The sequence below is a fragment of the Helicoverpa armigera genome, chromosome 1 (genome assembly GCF_030705265.1).
Source record: "Helicoverpa armigera isolate CAAS_96S chromosome 1, ASM3070526v1, whole genome shotgun sequence".
In the NCBI taxonomy this organism is placed as follows: domain Eukaryota; kingdom Metazoa; phylum Arthropoda; class Insecta; order Lepidoptera; family Noctuidae; genus Helicoverpa; species Helicoverpa armigera.
In genome coordinates, this window is record NC_087120.1 from 9216293 (window position 1) to 9240278 (window position 23986).

Sequence of the window (23986 nt, forward strand, 5' to 3'; positions counted from 1 at the left end):
CAAAGTAGCCCGGAGCCTGGAAGTTGGTGATTAATATACCTGTGCATCGGAGAGCACGTTAATGTTGGTCCTTCGCCTGATCTGTCTCTGGTCGTGTCGGATTACCGTCCCATCGAGCTATGAGAGTAAAGGAAGAGTGAGTGCACCTGTGTCTGCGCAAATGCTTGTGCACTATAAATGTCCTGCGCAGCTGGCTGATCTCCTTACATGAGAACAGCCGCCGTAAGCGATAATCGGCTAGTAGGACATCATCATCATCATTGATATACATAGATACTCGAAAAATATTAAATATACTTAACTATATCGGGGGACTTCGCAGTGTGGAATATATTACTACATCCATATCTTAGCAATTTAATTCAAGATATAACATTCATATTTATCTGTGAGATTTACGCAATTTAATGAATCTCAATATTATCCCACTTCCTACTAATCCTACTAATATTATAAATGTTAAAGTTTGTGAGAATGTATGGATGTATGTTTGTTTTTCTATCACGCGAAAACGGCTGGACAGATTTGATTGAAATTTGGATTGTAGATAGATGATACCCTTGACTAACACATAGGCTAGCCGCGAGCGGAAGCTAGTAATTCTATAAAAATATTTATTTTTGTCGGTGTAAAACATCATTTCCTATAAACACACGATAACAACATCCTCATCAAAAAAATTACTTAAATAATAAAAAACCTGTGTAATTGCACTTTGCCCTTTGAATTCATTGCCACCCAAACGTACGAATAGCGAATAAAATATGAATGAAATAGAAAGTTAACCAACAAACGTGAACTAGTTGCCAGGCGAGTCGGAAAAACTGCAGTGGTTAGTAAACAAATGCAAAAGTTCAAGTTCAAACTTCAGTCGGCCATTCAATTACAGGTGCCTGCCTATTTGAAGAATTAATTCTATTTCAGTACTATTTTTCAAATATTGTTTATTATATTTTTTTACTATGTGCGAGTGAAATAAAAGTCAGAGGTCAATTTGATAGACAATTACAAAGGATCACGAGATAACAACGTTTACACATTGAAGTCATGGTGTAAAATCTTTAGAAATAAGAACTAACCGACATATGAATGTTAATGTTATTACACATGTACACACTTGCTTCTGCCCGCAGCTACTTCACTTTACAGGCACATTAACTAGAAAACTAAATAGTACGACCATTTGGATGTACGCGCCGCCAGTACCTATATATTATTTCAAGAATATGATAAAGAACTGACAACATTATGAATACATGCATTTATAAGGTATTTTTAATCTACTCCATACATGCATTTTCTCATCTCATCACGTCGCGCTGCCTGTGGCCTATGCCTAATATTGCAAACATTCAAAAGAATTCTCCTTACGTTGAGACTAAAATACCGTGATGACGTTTCCCCTTCTAGCACAAGAAGTTCTCTCTTGTGTTATACGTTTCATTGCTGATATGCCGTATGTACGTAAATTCCTATTTTTATTCTACCTGTAAGTAGGTACTGTTGCGATGGGGGTCCCCCCACAGCGTTGACTTCCACGTAGTGACCCCTGGGCAACGCCGCGCCTGACCACCGTAACGGAGTGGCAGGCCGGCGGCTAACGAACGCTGTGCTTCGAAACATATAACAGTCTTGCGTTTCGATATTGTGGGTGGCAATGCCACGTCCTGTGAGGGCCGCCTCCGGGCGCTGTCTCCGCAAAGGCCCTTCTCAGGGCCAACCCAAAGGCCCTTCTCAGGGCCAAACCATGGCTCGAGATGCTTCGGCATCAGAGACCAGCCGCGCACCATCCGCGGCTAGTCTCATGCGAGATAGTGACGTCGTGTCCACCGATTTGTCCGACACGGAGTCACAAATGAGTGGCACGAGCGGCGTTGCAACCCGCCAGACCAGGAAGAGGGCATTCCTCAAGCGGGGCTCCGGAGGCTCTTCAGACGCAGCTGAGAAGCCGGCGAAACGGGCGGTTTTACAAGCCAACTTGGAGGAACAGCCGGCGCGAAGAAGCAGAGCCAAGGCCAACCTCGGCGCCTCTAGTGTCCTCTACGCGGACCACACAGTGGAGGAAATGGAGCGCATGGCCCTGGAGGATCAGATGGGAATCCTCGAGGTGGCCTCCAAGTCCTCCAACTTGAAGGGGACCTTACAGAAGGCCCTGAAATGCCGGGCAGCGAGCTTGCTCGGCATTGTTAAGGAACTGGTGCAGCGCACCACCTCCGAGGAGACGCGGCAACTGCAGGCGAAGGTGGATCGCCTGCAGAAAGAGGTATCTGCGCTGCACGCGCGTGTTGCCGAGCCCACGAATCGGCAAGAGGGGACGTCAGAAGGTCCAACATCGCTGCCTTCCTCCTCCAACCTTGAGGATATTATCCGCAAGGTCATTATGGAGGAGAGGGCCTTCACCAGAGCCTGTTTCGCCGGCATTGAAGACCGGCTCCTGCCGGAGACGAGGCTACACCCTCCACTCGCGGCGGATAAGGCGCCCGGGCGGATGCCCATCGCACCGGGGCCCTCAACGGCTCCAGCCCAGGCGGAGCCCCAGGTGCTAAAGACCACCAAGGGCAAGAAGACGTCACCGGCCCCGGCTACTCAGACGTTCCCTCCCGAACCGGTGAGGGAAGACGTACTGCTGCCCTCCACCACCCCTTCCAACCAGCCTTGGGTTAAGGTGGTAAAAAGGAAGCAGAAAGGGAAAAGGTCGGCCCCTGAGCCCCCTGCAGTCAAGCCTGCAGCTCTAGCGGACAAGAGGAGGAAGCTCGCTCCTCCTCCAAGAACTGCAGCCGTCGTGGTCACACTGACCCCAGAGGCAGCGGAACGAGGGGAGACATATGAGTCCGTGCTACGGCGGGCTCGTACAAATGTCGACCCTGCTGAACTTGGGGCTGGCAGAGTCACGTGCCGGAAGACCCAAACAGGGGCCCGAATCTTCCAGTTCTCGGGGGCCCAACGCGGCACCAAGGCGGACCTCTTCGCGACGAAGCTCCGAGAGGCTATCTCGGACACGGCCAAGGTCGTGAGAGCCGTCAAGTGCGTGACTCTGGAGGTGACCGACCTCGACGACTCAGTCACGCAAGAAGAGGTGGTGGCAGCGGTTGCGGCGGTGGGGGGTTGCACCGTCGAATCTATCAAGGGCCGAGCCATTAGACCTGGCCGCAGGGGAATGGGCACTACGAGATTAGAGTGCCCGGTCGTAGTTGCCAAGGCGGTCCTGGCTAAGGGTCGCCTCCCGGGCACACCCGGCCTCTCTGCCCGTCCACTGCCGATCGTGGGGAACTATGCTTCCGCTGCGGGAAAGAGGGGCACAGGGTGGCCACCTGCGAAGCTGCCACCACGCATTGCGCAGTATGCGCTGCCAGTGGTCGTCCAGCCAACCACGTGATGGCGGGCAGGGAATGCCGACCGCCACTAAAGAAGGGCAAACCGCAGGCGCCGGTGCGGCCTGCCGCTGCTGCCGCCACTGAAACTCCAGTTCCAGTGCCGGCCACCGAGGGTAGCGCTATGAACACCGACTGATGGCTGGACAAAGACGACGCATTCTTCAAGCGAACATCAACCACTGCAGAGCAGCCCAGAGCCTGCTGGTCCAAACCTTTGCAGAGTGGTTGGTGGACGTGGCGGTTATCGCCGAGCCGTACTCTGTCCCTGGCAGCTGGCTGGGAGACGACAACGGCTCGGTTGCATTGATGGTGCGATCTTCCACGGACTCTCCTCCCCTCTCGCTCTTAGAGAGGGGACCAGGATACGTAGCCGCTGCGTGGGGTGACATAGCCCTTATAGGGTGTATTTTCACCAAACCGCCCTCTCACGGACTTCGAGAACTTTCTAGAGGTCCTCGCTAGGGTGGCAGGCGGAATGGTACAGCACCGGGTGTTGGTCTTGGGCGACTTTAACGCCAAGTCGATAATATGGGGTAACCCGACCACCAATGCCCGAGGACGAGAGGTTGAAACCTGGTCCGTGTCATCCGGTCTGTCCCTCCTGAATAGAGGAACAGTACACACCTGCGTGCGGCGGCAGGGGGGCTCCATCGTGGACCTCGCCTTTGCATCCCCTTCTTTGGCAGCCTGTATAGTGGACTGGCGGGTGGAGCTGGTGGAGACGCTGTCCGACCACCGATACGTGCGGTTTGATGTTTCCACCCCGGGCTCCCAGGGGACCCAGGAGGGTCGGTCGCACTTCCCACGGTGGGCGCTCTCTCGCCTAGATAGGGAGGCCGCCGTAAAGGCGGCGTTCGTCCAGGACTGGCTGTCCCCTTCTGTCGGAGTCCGTGATGTGGACGCCACAGCGGTCCAGTTAAGGGTATCCCTGACCGAGGTGTGCAACTCTAGCATGCCTCGGTCTCATCGTCCGCCACCTAGACGTGCGGTTTATTGGTGGTCGGAGGAATTGGGGGATCTACGGGCCGCCTGTGTGGCAGCCAGGCGGGCCTACACAAGAAGCCGGCGGCGGCGCCTTCGCGACCTTGACAACGAGGACCGCCTCTATGCAGCCTACATAGAGGCTAAGTCGACACTGACGGCGCGAATGGGCACATCCCAGGATCGCGCGAGGGCGGAAATGTTTGAAGGTTTAGACATTGACCCCTTTGGGAGGCCGTACAAGGCCGCATGCAACAAACTGCGCCCGTACGGTCCCCCCGTTGCCGAAACCCTCGAGCCATCTTTGCTGGATGGGGTGGTCCAGTCCCTGTTTCCACGCAGGGACAACTTCACCCCACCAGTGATGAGCGCCCCGCGGGGTGCAGCTCCGTCAGCCGAGGAGGTCCCGCTTGTTACGGAGAACGAGGTAGAAAGGGCAGCTTCCTGCCTCAGGGGGAAAAAGACGGCCACAGGTCCGGACGGCGTCCCCGCAAAGGTGATAGCCATCGCAACCTCCCAGATGGAAGAAAGGTTTCGGGACCTCTTCAGTGAGTGCCTCACGTCTGAGAGGTTCCCGAAGCCATGGAAGGAGGGCCAATTGTGCCTTCTTCGTAAGGAAGGGCGACTGGCGGACTCCCCATCGGCATACCGACCCATCGTTTTACTGGATGAAGTCGGTTAAATGTTCGAGAGGATCCTCGCCGCCCGAATCAACAGGCATTTGAGTACAATCGGCCCAGATCTAGCGGACGACCAGTTCGGTTTTCGAGCTGAGCGTTCGACAGTTGACGCACTATCCCGACTCAAGGATCAGGTGAAGGAGGCGATGGATGCGGGGGATGGACTGTTGGCTGTGTCATTCGACATAGCCAACGCCTTCAACTCTATTCCCCACTCCACTATACTGGAGGCCCTCCGCTTCCATGGGGTGCCTCTGTATTTGCGGGGACTTTTGGCGGACTACCTGAGGGACCGCACAAATCTTTCTAGATAAGTTCTAGATAAGAGGGACCGCACTGTCCTTCTTGTGGATAAGACGGGCCAGCTCCGACGTTACGGCGTCGAGTCCGGTGTCCCACAGGGCTCTGTTCTGGGGCCACTCCTGTGGAACATCGGATTCGACTGGCTCTTGCGGGAAAACCTCCCCCGTGGCACGTCTGTCATCTGCTATGCAGACGACACCCTTCTGACTGCCCGGGGGAGAAATTTTGCAGAGGCGGCCAGCTTGGCCTCGGCGGGCGGTTCACTAGTGGTGGACAGACAGGTTCAGTAGTGTCTCCCGCCTAGGGCTGACGGTGGCGCTGCAAAAGACCGAAGCCGTGTTCTTCCACGGGCCTCGGCAGCACCAACCGCCCGACGCTCATATCCATGTGGAGGGTGTCCGCATTGGGGTGCAGCCCCAGATGAAATATCTGGGCATAGTCCTCGACAGCAAGTGGCACTTCAGCGCCCACTTCAGCGGGTTGTCGACGCGTTTAGTGAAGACCGCGGGCGCCCTCTCTTGGCTCCTCCCGAACATCGGGAGGCCCGGCGACCAATGCCGTCGTCTATACGCCGGCATACTCAAGAGTATGGCCCTGTACGGGGCCCCAATCTGGGCAGACTCACTGTGCAGACGGAGAAACGCCGCTGCCATCCGAAGGCCACAAAGGGTCATTGCGCAGCGGGTGGCGAGGGCGTACCGTACAGTGAGCTTTGCGGCGGCGTGCGTTCTGGCGGGAACCCCTCCTTGGGAGCTCGAGGCTTGGGTGCTCGCCAGAGTGTACGACTGGAAGGCGGCGCAGAGGGCACTAGACCGGCACCCGGACCCAATAGAACGGGAAGAAGTTCGGGAGGAAGCGAGGGAGTTAATAACTGGCCACTGGGCCGAGGATCTTGCCTCGGCAACGTTCGGTCGCCGGACGTTGGATGCCATCGGGCCTGTCCTGAACGGCTGGCTCGATCGGCGGCATGGCTGCCTCTCGATGCGTCTGGTGCAGGTGCTGTCCGGGCATGGCTGCTTCGGATCGTACCTGCACCGGATTGGGAGGGAGGAGACTCCACAGTGCCATCACTGCGAAGCCGAGGTGGATTCGACAGAGCACACACTCGAGGTGTGCCCATCGTGGACTGAACCCCGCCGCACCCTGGTGGCAGTGGTCGGGGACGACCTCTCACTTCCCAGCGTGATTTCTGCCATGCTGCGAAGTGAGGAGGCATGGGAAGCGGTGGCCTCCTTCTGTGAGGACGTCATGACACAGAAGGAGTCAGCGGAGCGCGTGCGGGAGAGCGACCCTCTCGCGGCGCCGCACCGCAGACGAAGAAGGGGTGGAAGACGGCGAACACAACGCCCGTCCCCATCCGCCCTGGGGGGTGATCAGCGGGCGACAGGCGCGGGGGTGCCACCGCCTGCATTACAAGGATTGCCCCTTGTGCTCCGGCCATCATAGGGATCCCTCCTCACTGTGGGGAGGCATGAGGGGCCTGCCGTGAGGCGGGCAATCGCCGGAGGGGGACTGGACGCCATAGATTCCCAGACCCCCCCACTCAGGCGAGGTCGGAGTGCCGCTGGGCCTTTTTAGTGGGTATATCGGGAACGTCTTTACCGGGGAGTCCCACATACCCCTCTCTCGTCCCCCGACGGGAAGGGGATGCGTAATAGCATTTTTAGCCCAGCGACAACAAAAAAAAAAAAAAAAAAAAAGGTACTGTTGCGATATATAGCAAGATACAAACTCCTAGGTGCGGCGGATATGATTTATCTGCTTCCGATCTAATGACCTGTACCTACAGCTTCTCACGTATCCACACCGCAGGAATTTCCGTGATAGCTTGATATCGCTCTGGTCTCGTATTGAACGAAAAAATATGTTAGATTGTAGAGGTAATCATAGGTTGTTTAATTATAATCAAAACAAACAATATGGGTTGATTGCGTAATATGTATATGTGATATATAGAAGAATGTATAAGTAATACATTCTTCTTTTTGAAGTGGCTTATCCACTGAAGATCTTGCGGAAATAAATAAATTAGTTAATGTACTATTGCTCTAGCGTAACACACTCACACACATATCTGACATTTACAACAAATGGAAACAAAAATTAATCCCGACTTTTCGGCGAATGAAATCATCAAAAAGCCTTCATTACGCTCAGAATATTCCAGCATGAAAATTGAAATAATATTGACGAACCAGGCTTTCTGCGAAATGGCCACCTGACATTTAAAGCTCATGACCGTGCCACGAAATATTTCAGAGCATTCAGAGCTTTCAGTCAGCATTTTTGTTAAAACCAGTATATTTACCAAATATTATGCTGGCTTATTTATAATACATTATTTTAAGACTTGCATTCGACTTATACAGTTTTGCAGTCATGCAGCTTCATACAGTTTTTACATTTGGAAGCCTAGATTTTTTTCTGATAGCAATTGTCAATCTATCTATTAAAAACTAATAGTCTTACTACATTTGTGTAGCTTTCTATGAAGGTTAAGAAAAAAGGATGATGTATATTAATACACGACAAAAATAATCAAATTAAGTGAGGAATGTTTAATTATGTATCAATGATGAATTTAGACATGAATTAAAATTCAATATTTGCAAAACAAAAGCAATGAGCCTGTATGAACATACAATACTAATACAATAACCGAATAGTACTACATAAATAAGAAAGAGAATAACATACATTTGCGAGCTTACATACCATAATCGTTTTTCGTGATAAACGGATTAATTAATGAATTAAATCCACATAACACATCCAATAACTATCGTTGTTAAAACGGAGTACATTCGTACTGCATGAATGTACTCCGTTTTTATCGTTTGTTATTGCGTATTACTGTAGGAACCTACCCCATCCTAATAAAATGAAATAAAAATATTCCTAAAAAATACCTTTTAAATGATTATTCACACATAAAATAAGAAACTGCATCGTATCATCTTTAAAATAAAATGGAATTGTATAATGTCGAAAACAGTTTTCATCAGTAAAAATATATTCCCTGGCAAACGACTATTGCAGTTGCATTGTATAACTTTATCAGCCAACTATTGTTATTGATAGAATGTTTGTGAACACCTTTTACCTTTTTAAAAAGACTGAGAAAAACTTTTTGTACCGTGCAACTAGTGTGACGTTTCATAGGAGCCTGCAAAGGCCTATTTGAATAAAAACATTTGACTTTGACTTTGTTCAAAGTGAGGTCATAAAATTACTTTCACGTGGCCGAATCACTCTCTGTGCCACCTCTTCAAGCGTTTTGCACCGACTGCTGTCCAACTCCGTGAGCCAACACACTCGGATAGAAGCCATGCACACACGCATTAGTCATTCAGTATCTACACGCCAAATAACAGATATCACTAGTGTAAAGTCAAAGTCAAAGTCAAATCATTTATTTCATTTAGGCCTTTACAAGCACTTATGCATATCAAAAATATAACTAAGTTTGATTCTAGTTGCCCATTCCAAAAGTAGCTTCCTATGGAGAAGAACGGGCAAGAAACTCCATGGTTACTCTTTTTAAAAATAGTATGGTATTACAGTTTGTATGTATTGATACACTTCCCCCCTTCCCCCTACAAGACAGGACCAATTTGACAAACAAGATTTAGAGTGGAGACTGCATTACGGTAAACGCTATGTGTTCTGCAGCCCAGTGGACCGACGATTGGAGAAGGTGACGGGCATCGGATCGATGCGGGCTACCCACAACCAGTATAGTCAGCGTTCGTTGGGGTACACGAGAGAGTACATAAGATGAGTACATAAGAGAGTTCGTAAGAGAGAAGTACATAGAGGGGGACTACATAAGAGAAGTAAATAGAGAGAGAGTACATTAGAGGAGTACATAACAAGTAATTGCACAAGTATTGGCTCTAAGAAACCTGAATGATAACACTTCAAATGTAGATGTACGAATAAATAATGACCAGATAGGCGCTATAGTTGAAGGTTTTGATCCTAATGTGGGGGAAATAGAAATACAAGTAAATGATTTAGATGACATTAACAATCGTGAGATATCGGACGCAGAATTTTCGTCAATGACGTCAAGTTTTAATGTAGTCTGTTTTTTAATCTCGTAGACTAAATTGACGCTTGCAAAATGTCAAACTTACAAATAATGTTGCTAGCTTTTTTGTGCAGTGTTGTACTTACGATACCGGTTTGTTGAATCGTAACTTTTTATCTATAATAGACGAATTTATTAATCATTCAAAGTTTTATATTTACAATTCACGTACGTACACGGCTGCTCGACGTGCTACAAACTGCCAGGGATATCTGACCATGCAACGCCATGCGTAATCATCAAGAATAAGCCCATTATTTCAGGATAACTTATTGTAAAAAACGATACTTGATTTTATTAGCGCTAAGTTTCGGTCGTGCCACATCACTATTTAAGAATTTGCAATAAACTGACCACACTCGTAATGTCAGTTTAGTCTACGAGATTAAAAAACAGACTATAGATCAAAGAAAGTTATTTAATACTATTACAATGAAGATCAATGACGAAATTAGAAACATTTGTTACGGGAGGAGTAGGATCTGGTAAAACTTTCACCCTGAAAGCAATTGAAGAGCAGATTAAAAGATGCTACAAAGCTCAAAGTATCTGCTTTACTACAGCCGTGCTTTGTTGAAGTCACTGCTCTTACTGGAATTGCAGGTCGTTTAATAAATGGAGGAACACTACACAGTGCATTATCACTGGGGAAAAAGGTTCCGCGACCACTCATCGACAACTGACAGGTCAGCGCTTAGAAGATCTAAGACGCAAATGGAAAACTATCCGCTGGTTAATCATCGTTGAGATTTCTATGGTCTCATATGAGATGTAACGGTGCATTCATTTGAGGCTTCAGGAACCAAAAAATAATGAATCTCTCTTTGGAGGTATAAATGTCTTAGCTTTTGGGGATTTGATGCAATTAACACTTGTGAAAGGGAGTTATTGTTTCAAGTTACCCGAACATTTCCTCGAAGAGATGCACCTATGGAGATACTTTAGGTTTTGTGAGCTGAAAGGCAATATGCGTCAACAAAATGATGGCGACTTCGTAGATTTGCTCAACAATTTACGAGTGGGACAGCTAACTAAGGAGCAATATCAGCTGCTTCTGGAGAGGACTCGTTGGAAGGAAGCTTTGCCGACGGAGAAGTTGTTCGAACATACCCCACCATACAACTTGTTAATGCATATAATCAAACAATGCTGTCTAAATGAACATCGAGATTGTACAAAATCAATGCACGAGATGAGTCTAGAGAACCTAATAACTACGGACAAAAACCTCTACCTGCTGCGGTCCCAGCGACTCAAATAACACAGGAGGCCTTGTACCACAATTACAACTAGGTGTTAATCAGGCACTAATAACAGGTCCTTAATAAGGTACTCGAAGACCTGAGTACCTATGTATTACCAGGAGAACGCCCTAAAACAACCCCTCAAAAACTCAGTCGTGCGTATTCCACCTGCGCAACAGAGAAGCGAGTGGAACCCTTAACATCCAGTGGCGAGGTGTACCTATCAATCATTGCAAGCTACCAAAATATCTGGGTGTAACTCTTGACAGGTCGCTCACTTTCAGGAAAAACTGCGAGAATATCAACCAGAAAGTTGCCTCCCGCAACCAACCTGTTGCGAAGGCTGACGAGCACGACCTGGGGAGCCTCACTAACGGTGCTGCGAGCCACTGGCCTGGCACTCTGCTACTCCGCGGGCGAATATGCGTGCCCAGTGTGGAGTCGTTCCGTTCACGCTGGGCAGGTGGATGTAGCACTGAACGAAACGTGTGTGTGTAACTGGCTGCCTCAAGCCGACCCCGTTACAAATGCTGCACCCACTGGAAAGCATTGCCCCACCGGTTGTTCGCATAAGCCAAACTCGAAACAGACCAACGACACTGCATGCACTATTACACCCCTGTGCCACTACGGCTTAAAAGCCGCAGGGGTTTCTACAAAACCGTTGCTCCTGTCGATGGTGATGCCTCTCGAGCCAGACGGGATCTTTGGCGATCGAGGAGTTCACTGCCCTCCCCGTTTGTCCCGCTCTTGGAAAGTCTCCCTCCTGGACACGATTTCCCGAGAAGAGTCTGGCAGTCTTTAAACAGACTTCGAACACAGATCGGCTGGAGCAAAGATAATCGATCCAGGTGGGCTTTCGCGGGCGGGGCGGACCTTGGGTGCGAGTGCGGGGCTGCCGTGCAGACGATGTCCCACCTAATCGCATGTCCACTGTGCCCTGAAACTTGCTCGAGGGAGGACTTAATGAGCGCATCCGGCCGTGCTGTCGCTGTAGTGGCATATTGGGCTGACATGCCATCGACACGAAAGAAGACTAGGTGTGACACGAGTGATGTTAAGAATGAACATTAAGGTCAGTGACGGATTAGTTAATGGAAGTATGGGGGTCGTGCGGGGTTTTAAGTGGGAAGGATTAAGAATAGACCAACTAGAAGACGGAGAACTACGTGTGTAAAATGAGTTTTTGCGCCTTGCCAAAATAAATTAGCAAGTTGGCATACATAAGTTGATATGACAGGTAGACTATAGATAGCGCCTAACTCAAAAGTACCGCTTTGTATTGAACTGTAAACTTGCTAATTCATTTTTGCTAGGCGCAAACACTAGTTTTTTAATATCTTTTTATCCACGTCATCGATGTGGTCCAAAATGTAATTCTGGAGGGTAGCAATTAGGTAGCAAATCTGGATGAAAAAAAAAAACTTTTGCGCCGTTTCTTCACACTGGGAAAAGTGACAGCCATCCTGATATCAGAATGGCTGTCACCTTTGGATGTGGAATATCTTCAAAACCACGAAGGTAGCAATTGGTAGTAACTAATGGTAGCTGGTAGCAATTAGGTAGCAACTCTCTATATGCATTTCAAGAGGATCGATAAGTTGTGACGGCGGTCCTGACGCAGACTATTTTGCACAAACACACAAACGCACATCTCTCACCCTAAACGCATATACCTCCCGTCGTGGGTAAAAAGAAGAAGAAATCTTAATATAATCTACAGTAACAAAAAAGATTTCAGTTCTTCGAAGTGATCGCAAACTTTTTTTGATGTGTGTATGTATATCAAAATATTTTTCACAGTTCAGCCTAAAGTGATAGTGATTGTTCAGCCATATTACAGGTCAAAAGCATTTGGGCAGATACAATATGTACCTTCCATGCCTTCACTCTCATATCCTCCGATGTTACGGAAATCCGACACGACCGGAGAGATGAGGCGCAGGATCGTCATTACCGAGCTTTCTGATGCACGGATATACCAATCACCAACTTTCAGACTCCGGGCTGCTTAATAAAAGCTTATAAAACTCAAAAATTCTGGCTCAACCCAGGAATTGAACCAGAGTCCTCGTTCACGGCAGTCGCGCGTGCGACCACTAGACAGTTTAATCTTTGCGTTGACCTAAGGCTAAGGTTAAGGAACGTTTGGCATTATTCAGGCATTTTGTTCTATGCCAATTTCAAAGTTAGGGCATTGTTATCTTATGTTTATATAATGAAACAAATATACAGATCATATATTATAATTTATTGGATCACAGAACTAAATTTCGTACAATGTAACTACTTGTTTTAAAGTTATTCAGTTTGAGCAACATCATTAACCACACCAGTACCATAAAATTTAGTTTTGCAGTGAGGAAGATATTTGAGTCACAAATTTAACATATAAGTATATTATTCTTATTAAACATTTCAATAAATCAAACAAATAGTACACAACTTGCTTCCACATTAACACAACACTTTTAGATGATCATAGTTTGATTGTTTCATTTCTCTCAGCCTCAAACAATAACAAATGATATATTATATAATTTAGAATTAGTTACAACGTCAGTTTCATTAAATAGGTTTTTATAAGTAACGCACTGCAAACAGCACATTTGGAAATCAAGGTACTCATTCAACAAATGCTTATTAGAATACGTCATGAACTAATCAGTAGAAGTTTGCGTACGCATATTCACGTAGATTCACAAAATAGGTTTAAAACAGAATTAACAACTATTTTTAGAACTAGCAACATTTTATTGCGTGGCATCTTAACCGAAAATTTTAATGATTTGATCAGTTTAACCACAAACCAATATCCTGTGTGAAGTCCAATTGGATTTCCAGCCGTTATTACAAGAGCGTTTACGTACAACACAATTCATAATTGAATATTGCCGGTATAAACTTTCAGAGCTGTCAATCTAATCAAAACAGCCGGATTTATTGTTTGCAGGGATTTAAAACGTGTGCTATACGCAAACACTTCAACTTCTTACATCCAAAAAGAACTATCTCAGACCATATTTTCTCTCTTTGGGATGTTATAACTACATTTCGCGTGGTAGCCTGACTTTCACAGTTAATTTTTTTGGTGATCTTTTAAGTAGTGCCAGGTATTTGCTTACGTGTTGTCTATAGCTAGCGGTGACAGTGAATCTGTAAACTAAGTGTACTCATCACTTCTACCGATTTACATTTAAATGATTTGTAATATTAAAAGCTAAAATTCTGATAGTTTAATTAACGAGCAAAAATATACATTAGGTATAACTAGTTAAAGCTGTAAGGTACATTACATTCCACTTTCTTTTATAAGTTTGACATATCAAGAAACGGACGGTGTAATGTAGAGCCATACACTCATCTGCAGGTGATATAAAACATATACATAGTTGAATCTCTTTCTAAAAAAAAAACCTGTATGACAAGGGCTGACGATTTATTCAGCATCGGCGGTCAGTGATCGTACGCGCAGTGTTTCTTCAGAAATGAATTGGAACGATGCTTCATTGCAACGCGTTACTATGCATTTACATCAAACCAGCCGATACTCATTCTATTCCTACCGTGACCAATTATTTTAATGTAAATGGACACAGAGCATCTTTTGAGCAGCTGTTCTAACCGCGTTCTCAATTAATGAATAGAATGCTCTCAAGAATGCTTGTTTGCTTCATAAACATATATAACTAGAACGTGCGAAAAGTTGCCTGAATCTAAGGCCAAGTCGACCATTCGCGACGGTCGCGCTTTGTCATTGTGTCAACAGTCACAGTATAGGAATGTATGTTATGCCCATGTCGGAAGGGACTTTTAGCGGACGCGTAACGCCGCGGGTGGTGCATCATGGTTTTGGTACCCAATAGCTAAGTGGCGAGTATGCGCTGACTCGTGGTAGAATTCTCTGCAATGTCATCCTCGATGTACGTATCCTTATGTATTTGCAGATTCATAACCTTAAAATTTTATCAAAGAACTGCAGAGTCAGTATTACTCTTACTTTATAAAGATTTTATGTTGTGTCATAGGTACTGAATAAAAAAATACATATAATAACAACGCAACGACATTTATGACAGCAACTGGAAACTATTTCAACTATTCAGGATTTAATTTAATTCGATGTTAATTATCAGACGTTGTTACAAGACATTTATTTGGTTTATTAATTATTGTCATAAATATACTTGGTCGTATTGTTTTTAAGGTAAATGTGTTTTTACAGTGCTGTTTTTTATAGATAACATGAAAAATTAATTTTCATTATCACCATGCAAGTAAAATTGTTCCAATATTTCATTATGTGGCGTTTCCGAACGCCAGTGCGCTGGCAACTATATACATAATTTAGTCTGTAGCAATTTTTGACGTTTTTCTATGGAACGAATTTTTTTCTACACCGCGCTCCGGTAACAGGAGAGCTCTCGAAATCTTGGAGACAGATACTTTTCCGTTCGTCGTTTTAATAACTGACGATTACATGTAGTGATCATTGTTCCGCATCTATATTTACCATAACAACCAGTTGGTAGTGATCATTGTCCCGCACCTATATGTATTTACAAAGCGTAATAAACCGTTACACGAATTATTGACTTTTACTTGAAACCTCTCTGTGGCGAAACAAAGGGGAACCCTGAGTTTCCAAAATTACTTAAAGTAAAAATATACAAATATTTTTTTTATACAACTAAAGTAAAACTAAACACCATGTAGTCACTTAGTCAAAAATAGCCGTAGAGTAGAATCGATCTCAACGTAAAACAAAGTACATAGCATGCCACGCTGTAACACTATGACTTCAATAAAACACTTGATTGAAAGAAATAACATTCGTAACACAGGCGAACAAGGTGAAGCACAAAGAAGATGATATTAAGATTAATTTTATGCATTTGCATTACATTACACTGTCTGTTGACGAAGTTAATTTTTTGCTGAATAGATCAGTTTAACGTTTATTTACAATAGCGGTATACAAACTCGTGCACAACAACAACAAACCATTGCTCAAAGTCTAAGTGATTCAAAATACTGTATAATTTATATACATCACATAGTTAACTATTGTCTGAGTATCTTTGAATCGAACGTAAGTATGAAATATCTAATGAGACTGACAGTCATTTTACATTTAATTAAACAGATATGGTAGTAATATTGTCATAAAAAGCGAATAAAAGTTTAAAGCCTCGCATTTGGCACTATTCGAGTCCGTATTTTCTAATATATTCAATCAATCTTTTGTATGTAGGTATGTAGTAAGTTCCAACTGTTGTAGATTTATAAAGCGAGTGATATCTACATACTTAGTAACAAAAATATGTTTTGTATCATCCGGTATATTCAAAGAAGAACAAGTGCCTTGACACTTAATGCATAGCAAAACAATATCAGTGAGGGTAGATATCTACTTCCTAAAGCCGTAAGTGCAAGTGACGGTAAGTGATTTTTGTAGCTTACAATAATTTAAAAAATCTGTATTAGTTTAGAATTTGGTTTAGAATATAAACTTTCGACAGCCTTTGTTGTACATGGATGATTTAAATACACCATTCTCTACTTCGTGGGTACACAGATGGTCACTTGCCCGTACCTAAAAACTCGACAAAGAATGTATCCATAATAACAATAGTGTAGGTATAATAAGTTTTTGATAGTGCAACAAAAATATTTCATCGTGTCTGAATTCTTTGACAGAAGTGGTAGATGCTAATCTGGGAACGTGATAATATACCTATATTTTTATGTCATTGAATATTTTATTTTATTTTTGATACTTATCTTAATAAATTATCATCATCATCATCTTAGATTTCTAAATTGATTTACTCACACAGTATAATTTCTTTAATTACGCTAGATTCATTTAAATGTGATTTAGAATTTGGTTTCGCGAAAGAGGTCTGCGGGCCATGCGCGCTTGAGCTCACGTCCAAATTACGAGCCATTGTAGAACCGATACTAGCATATTAGGTTTCTCTCCCTGCAAAAGATCAGCGATAAGTTTTCCGTTTCAAACGAATCTACGAAGTTCCAATTGCTGACGTGAGTTGTCCCCACGGCGCGCCTCGCCCGCTTCCCCGTACGCTAAGCTACGCTACTTACTTACTAACTAGGTGCAATATAATGCGAATTTCACATCTTACTTTTTTTTTCATATTCATGTACAATTTTTATAGTTCATTTGAAGGTCGACTAATAGTAATCTTTAAAGACACACTTATCCATTTTGGCTGATTGTAAGTAACTACTACTAAATGATTTATAAAGAAATTCATACATTTATTTGACAACAGAAAAGGTTTTATCACTTTCGTGGTAATAATCTTTTTAAATATCAATATTTATTTATACTTTTGATTTATACAGTAGGTTCATAGAAACAGAAGAACTTACGTAATCAAGGAAACGTAGATGGCTGTCACGTTCATTTTAGCTGTAAATATGAGGAACTAAAAGAATATTGACTCAGTCTTTATACAATTGTTAGGATTAATTTTATTGTATTACTGAATAAATTTAAATATATTTAGAACCCAAGCAGACCTTCTAAATGATACAATTTATTCAAATCTAGTCTTAATGCACAGTCTGAGTATGTGGATATAAATAGGAGGCAAATTATAATTGCTTTAAAATATTAATCCCTATCCTATTTATTACATTCCTATTCCCACTCCCTTAAATATATATTTATAAATAGTGTCTTTGAAAAACGTTGAGCAAATTCAGAAATAAATAATTTGGGATCATTCTAACAAGATATGGCACGCTGCTCAAATCTTAAAATACTCCAAAATGATATTGTAAATATTTAAAAACTGGAGTCACAACAAGGAAGTATTGTTTGATAAAACGTTACAAACGTTTCTTCAAATAAGTTGGAACACATCAATTCAAACAATATCAATCAAACTATCTACAAGCCTTTAAAGGTAAAACAAAACGAAGAATTACTTCCCTTTAATATTAGTTATTAGTTTCTTAAGTTTATTAATAATTTCAATTAATGCTGTGATCAAAACTTAGAATAGTCACAGCTCTATAAACGGTACTCTACGAAACTCTTCATTTCCCTTTACTCATTTATTCTTATCGATTACCATACTTACTAAATATAATTTAAACGTACATTAGGTATAACAGTGCTATTGACCTATCACCCGCGTATCATTATGGCATGGGAGAAACACGCTCGATCGCTATCCATTTTTGATTTGGATAGGAAAAATAAGAATCCGAGATCGATATGACCGGCCAATCTTTTGAATATATTGGGTCGTGTTACGCCTTCAGATCTAATATATTATAAGTATTCATTGATACACGTAAATTTTAAACTACGTAGAAAAAGTGTTCTGTGCACTAGATTTAATTTGAAGTGTATTACCGGTGTATACATGTTAAATTGAACATAATAACTTTTTAACTAGAGCAATCGTGTATATCCTAGTCGTATAAATATAATTATGTATAAATTATTTACACATTGCCCTAGAAAGGACCCACGGTCGTAATTGTACAATCAAGTCCTCATAAAATTCCATCGTTTTAGATTAACTCCTTGATAGATTAACTAAACTACTGACAGACTCTAAAGGTAGATTCACGAGCAGTGACAGTATCACTGGGGGATGAGGCACTATGTACCTATATTACAAGGGTCTATGACTGTCTAAGATGTAAGTATCTGCATCTAAATAAACTAAATGAATGTTACGGAATCTTAAACTAGTAATACTGATTTGTTTTGGTAGATACAATAGTTTTACACTAATTTAATATCATTACTGAATAGTTATCATTTGAATGTGTTACAACTACAGTAGCATTAGACTCTTCTATTTAAGTTTTGGCGGATAAAGATACAATCATTAGTCAGTTTTCTAAGGGCACAGTTGGAAAGCAGTTTAGGAGACGTCTCTTCAAACAATGTACTTTTTAATGTTATGGGTGAAGATACTCAATATAACTGCAGCTACTTAATCAATACGAGAAGTAAAGACAGCCATCGTTTGAAGTTACCAAGAAATAGCGCATAGAACTGCATTTAGTAAGTATTTTGTAAACTAACTAGGGCTGTATTGCAATCTATTTAAATGTAAATAACTTTAAAACCGCACAGTTTTTTCTGTATACATACAACTTTATTTATAGACTGATTACTATTGAAGGTATAACATTTTGTCTCTTAGACAGATTGACTCATATATTTGAACTTTATATTATCTCTATTTTCTAAAGAATTAATATTACCAGTGCCAATATACACGACACTTATCTATAATAAACATAGTGATCTGTACTATTATATTTATAAATACAAAGAACGCTAATAGTTTACTGAGCGTTTCTAGGATTTAAAGAACTTTACCGAAACTTGATGGATGGCTGATCATAAGCACCCTAAGTTAAAACAAGTCCGGTATAGTAAAAGATAATTCAATTTTCTTCGCCTAGTAGTACCAAGTCATCAGCCACGACGTCAGATACGTGAAGGTAAATGATCCAGTACATAAGGTTAAAGCAAACGAAGCAGACGGGGAACACGATGCGCGAGTACTTGTCGATGTCCGAGGGAGTCGTGCCGAGCAATTTGTTGATACCCTGGAAACATTATTAACCTTGACTATTAAAATTTGGTAAGCAGTTATAGCCAATTCGCTGTAGATAGAGAGAAACGCCGTTAAATCGCAATGCATTGGAATATTAGGTAAATCGCATTTGCATTTTCCTCAAATCAAAAAATCAATCGCATCTGAAATTGTAATGTATGTAATGTATTGGTTATTAATAGAATAGTACCTTGGATGCATGAACGAGATGTGGGGGTGGTCCAGCTTCTTCATCAGCCGGTGGGGCAGGTCCTGGGGCTGGGCCCCGTGCGCCATTGATAGTGTTTTCTAAGGTGCCACCTTTAGAATATGCCTTCGGATCGTGAACTTTGAACCGAACCTCCTGGATAAAGTATGATGTCGGTTATAAAATAGGTAAAAATATATTATAAATGAATATATATGTATACGTAAATATAAGTATATCCTTTTTGATCTCACCGATAATCGGCTAGGGGGTGGTGGCCTGGACAAGGTGCTCGTCCTCGGTGGGGGGACAGGCTCAGCTGACCCTGGAGGACCATCAATTTGCATTTTCTTTTCAGCGGCCATTTTCTGAACAGCAGTAAATCTTTGTTTCCTCATCTGTATCCTTTTAGCCATATAGCCAACTGTGGCATATTCTGCAAAGAATTATTGATGCTGTAGTAAATTGTCACTGTCGCACCTTAATTTAAACATCGCAGAGCAAAATCATTGAATTGCACAGCCAATTAATAAATAATAGAGGTATTATGTGGACTGTATAAACTATTTAATAAGCAGTATTTTATTTCAACAGATGGTATTCTTAGTAATAAACATCGAGGTTTAAGTTAGTTTTTTAGTTATTCAGTAATAAGATATTTTCTATGTAAACAACAATGTAAAAAGCATCCATCCTCATATATGGTTACCTAGTAAACTGGCGAAGACCATGACGAAACAGGTTCCCAGATAGACATCGATGGATTTGACATATGAGATCTTGGGCAGAGCAGCATTAGTGGACGACATGAGCGTCGTCATAGTCAATACAGTGGTGACACCTAGTGACACCCTTGCAGGTGTCGCGTTTCGGTTCAACCAAAATGACACCCAAGATATAATGACAATAAGGCCAGAAGGAATATATATCTGAATTAAATAGTATCCCATCGAGCGCACAAATTGAATTTCACATGCCAGACGAGAGTAGTTTCCTGCAATGAAAGTTACATTTTAAGACCTTACCAATTTAACATGCACAATTAACTTTTTTGAAAATCTGCTCTTATGAAATGTTGAACCGGTAGTAACCGAACCGGTAGCATGGAATTGTGTAGTGATCGTTGTAATATACAAATTAGTTCATAAAATCGTAGTCAAAGATCGATTTTGCTTTACCAGGTCATCCAGGGAAAGTCACAAATGAAAATGTTCTGGCAAAGGCGTCGCATGCAAGTGATCGAGTCCGGGTGGAGGAAATAAACATAATAAAGAACCAACCACCGTTAGTGAACAAATAGTTGGTTGTTTCGTCGGTGCTGTATACCTGTTGTAAGAGAAATCTCCATAGCCCGCTGCCGATGGCCCAGCACCTTGAATTGCGGCAAAGACACTTCGCTCGACACGCCCACTGAGTTGGGCCCCTCATTCCACTTGTATCGGATGTCCCGCATGGTGTAGCCAACTGTACCATGCAGAGATATGGAACGATAAAATAAGCACCCATTGCACTGGGGTTTCAAAATATTTGTACAAAGTGGATGAATTTAAGGCTATTTCTACCGAGGGTGAGGAAACGATGTGTTACAATAGGTAACTGCTCGCCAGATACCTGTAACTGCGATCGTAGTGCAAATTCGTAAGCGTTTTATAAACATTACGTTATATTTATCTACCGAACATGAAAGCACTCATGAGTCTGCAACTCAATAAAATAGTTAATTACTCATATCAAGAAAGTACATTATTTAATTTAGTACATTAGAACACACCCCAAGTAGGAGTTAATTTTTGATTATTTAACTATAGATGCAAAATACACTGTTAAATGGGTGTATCACACTCACAACTTTCGATTTCAATATTGCATAATTGACGGTCCATCGGAAAATACTGCAAATCCATCGGACAAGAAGCGGTGATAGTCAGTCTGTGAACAAGTGCGAGCAATTTAGGTAAACTAAGATACATGGCATATTTTAGTGGGAAAAAAGAGACCATTATTGCAACTTCATTTTGACATAATAGGAAGCGACAAACAATTTGGTTAATCTATGTACACATGAAGCACAGATGAAAACACATTGTTTTACTTATTTTCCTGACATCCCAAATGCATTGTTTCGATTCTTAAGGGAATGATGTGGGATAAGTAAATATGTTATTATGATACTTGCCTTATACTCCTAGTAATAGATCCAGAATGATGAATGCGTATGAATTCGTTGCTTGTAGTAGCTATGTGGAAATAAGACTGTTTTTCGTTAACGAAGAAGGTGTCGGGTACCCATATGTTTCTAATAAATTCCGAGCCAACGGACAGGGTCTCCACACCCGTCCTTTTTTTGTAAGCAAGCCTGGGGTCTGTCCAAAATTGTCTGAAGTAGAAATCCAGCGTGAAATCCTGAAACATTTCTATTGTTGTAGAAAATAAAAGCATCACTTGATTGACTTACATTGGCACAACAATAGATGCAATCGGACTCGACTGTAAAGCTTTCTGCCGCCTGCTGAAAATGTTAATTTGCGACTTAACGGAATTTTATCGCCGAGAAGCATTCATTGTCTGTGCGAAGTAATGTCAGAGGAATATGCAAGCAAACTTGAACATACTGCCTCCTTCGTAAATATTTTTCATCTTATTTATATTTCTTCGTACATCGGTTTAAATTATCGGAATTTTGTACAAAGAAATTTCAAGCAAGTTCAAAGTGGCGGATATAATAAAGAAACAGATATGAGACAACGAATACTGAGGGTTGTTCAGTAAAGGGTGCTTATTTAAACATAAACTTTTATAAGCTTCGAACATTGAACATAATTCATAATGTCAATACTTATAAAAGTTTAAGCGAGGGCTTGCTGCATCAGAATTATTATACTATCTATGTAAAAAAAAACAAAATTCACTTCTTAGGACAAAACTTAGTAGATTTGTCATTTTTATATCAGATTGATCAATAATATAATAATGAAATATGTACCTAATACAGCCACTTGCTTGCTTGTTATAATTGCTACAGTTGAATTTCGGATTAAGAAATAGATGTTATTCCCTGATGATTTGGCTTGTTGTTAAGCAATACGTTAACTTGTAAATTCTGTATATTGTTATAAGTTATGTTAGCATTTAACACACAAGCCAATAGCTTAGGTACTTTGGGGCTCGTCGACCATGTGTGAAAGGTGTCCCATATTAGGTATTATTACATGTTAAGTTATATCTTTCACCGATATGGGACAAAATAAGGTTGGTACAATCAGTGACGGCAGAGTCAGAGTCACAGAAGCCTCAGAACACAGACTAGAGATATTTAAAATTCTCACAATTGAAATAATAGTGTTTTTTCTCTACCATGTTTCTTCCAAACATGAAAGATACATAATTTAATTTTATTATCCTGACAAAAATATGTAAAAAAAAAACACTAGGTACATTACAATTATCAAGAATTAAAAATTTACGCTATTAGGAGGTCAATTTCCTGTTTATCAAAACTTGCAAGAATTAAACCTAATCATTTTTTTTTATTATTTTAATTCTTACTTCGACTTATATGCCAATACACCTTAAATTAGTTTTTGTGGTTTTGGAAGTCGTTGTTTAGAATTATGTTAAAATAATTAAACAAATACCCTTAAGAGGCTGACAACACCCAAAACAAAATACGTATGAAAGAGAGGCCTGACGACGGGACATTCGCAAAACGTTCGTAAAAAGTGAGTCGAGTAATCAAAAATAAAAAATCAACTAAGTTCTGAATTTACAGATGGATATGTCAACAAGTAATACAGATTTCTATATCTTTGTTAGAAGATCATTTTAAGAGGTAAGTTTACAATTTTTTTGTATAGACAAAACTTTTTCGAGAACGTGTTTTGAACATTTTACAGGGTTCTCAGAAATATGTTCAAGATTTATATACATTTTTTTCGCCGCCAAAAACTGTATAGATATGGCAAAAAAAAAATTTGAGGCAAGCCAATTTGGGTGCTGTCAGCGTTTTAAATTCTAGCAAAAGAATTCAGCATACCTACCTGTTGTTTTTTATGTAAACTCAATCCTGCAAACTACGTTATTGTTTTTTTGTTGTTTTCTTTTACATATTTTTTTTAACATAGAAGTGTATCTTGTGTACATGAAAGTTTTGATAAACAGGAGTGTATTGATGTATTTTTACAAATATAACTAGAAATATATAGTAACCAGGTGGGGGTCACGTCCTGAAGTGACTTTAACAGTCCCTTGATTTGGTTTTCACTGGGGTCATACACCCTGATCTTTGTCTTACTTCTAGGGTAGGTAGGTAAAGGTATTTGACGGCTTAGCTATCAATTCACCATTTCTTAAAATTGCAAATTGCTGTACTGAAATGGTGTATAATTCAGCCAATTCCATTCAGCAAATACTAGATAGAAGGAATCTTGTTCCACAAATTTACAGTTTTCGTGTAAATCCCAGAAATCTCCTCAGCTCTGATGTAATGCCCTCTTAGAGAATACCTAA

At 42.0% G+C, this 23986-nt stretch overlaps 1 protein-coding gene across 3 annotated transcripts in view; it reads right to left on the reverse strand.

Annotated features, from left to right (window-relative positions):
• Positions 1-12907: 12907 nt before the first annotated feature.
• Positions 12908-23986, reverse strand: part of LOC110378222 (gamma-aminobutyric acid receptor subunit beta) — a 29956-nt gene continuing 18877 nt past the window's right edge. For all 3 annotated transcript variants that reach the window (XM_049840322.2, XM_049840388.2, XM_049840348.2), the window contains 7 exons: positions 21657-21883; positions 21327-21409; positions 20807-20944; positions 20190-20474; positions 19735-19916; positions 19484-19636; positions 12908-19285 (listed from right to left, as the gene is read on the reverse strand). In XM_049840322.2, the coding sequence (XP_049696279.1) occupies positions 19121-19285; positions 19484-19636; positions 19735-19916; positions 20190-20474; positions 20807-20944; positions 21327-21409; positions 21657-21883 (1233 nt within the window). In that variant the 3' untranslated portion in view covers positions 12908-19120. The remainder of the gene's footprint in view (positions 19286-19483; positions 19637-19734; positions 19917-20189; positions 20475-20806; positions 20945-21326; positions 21410-21656; positions 21884-23986) is intronic.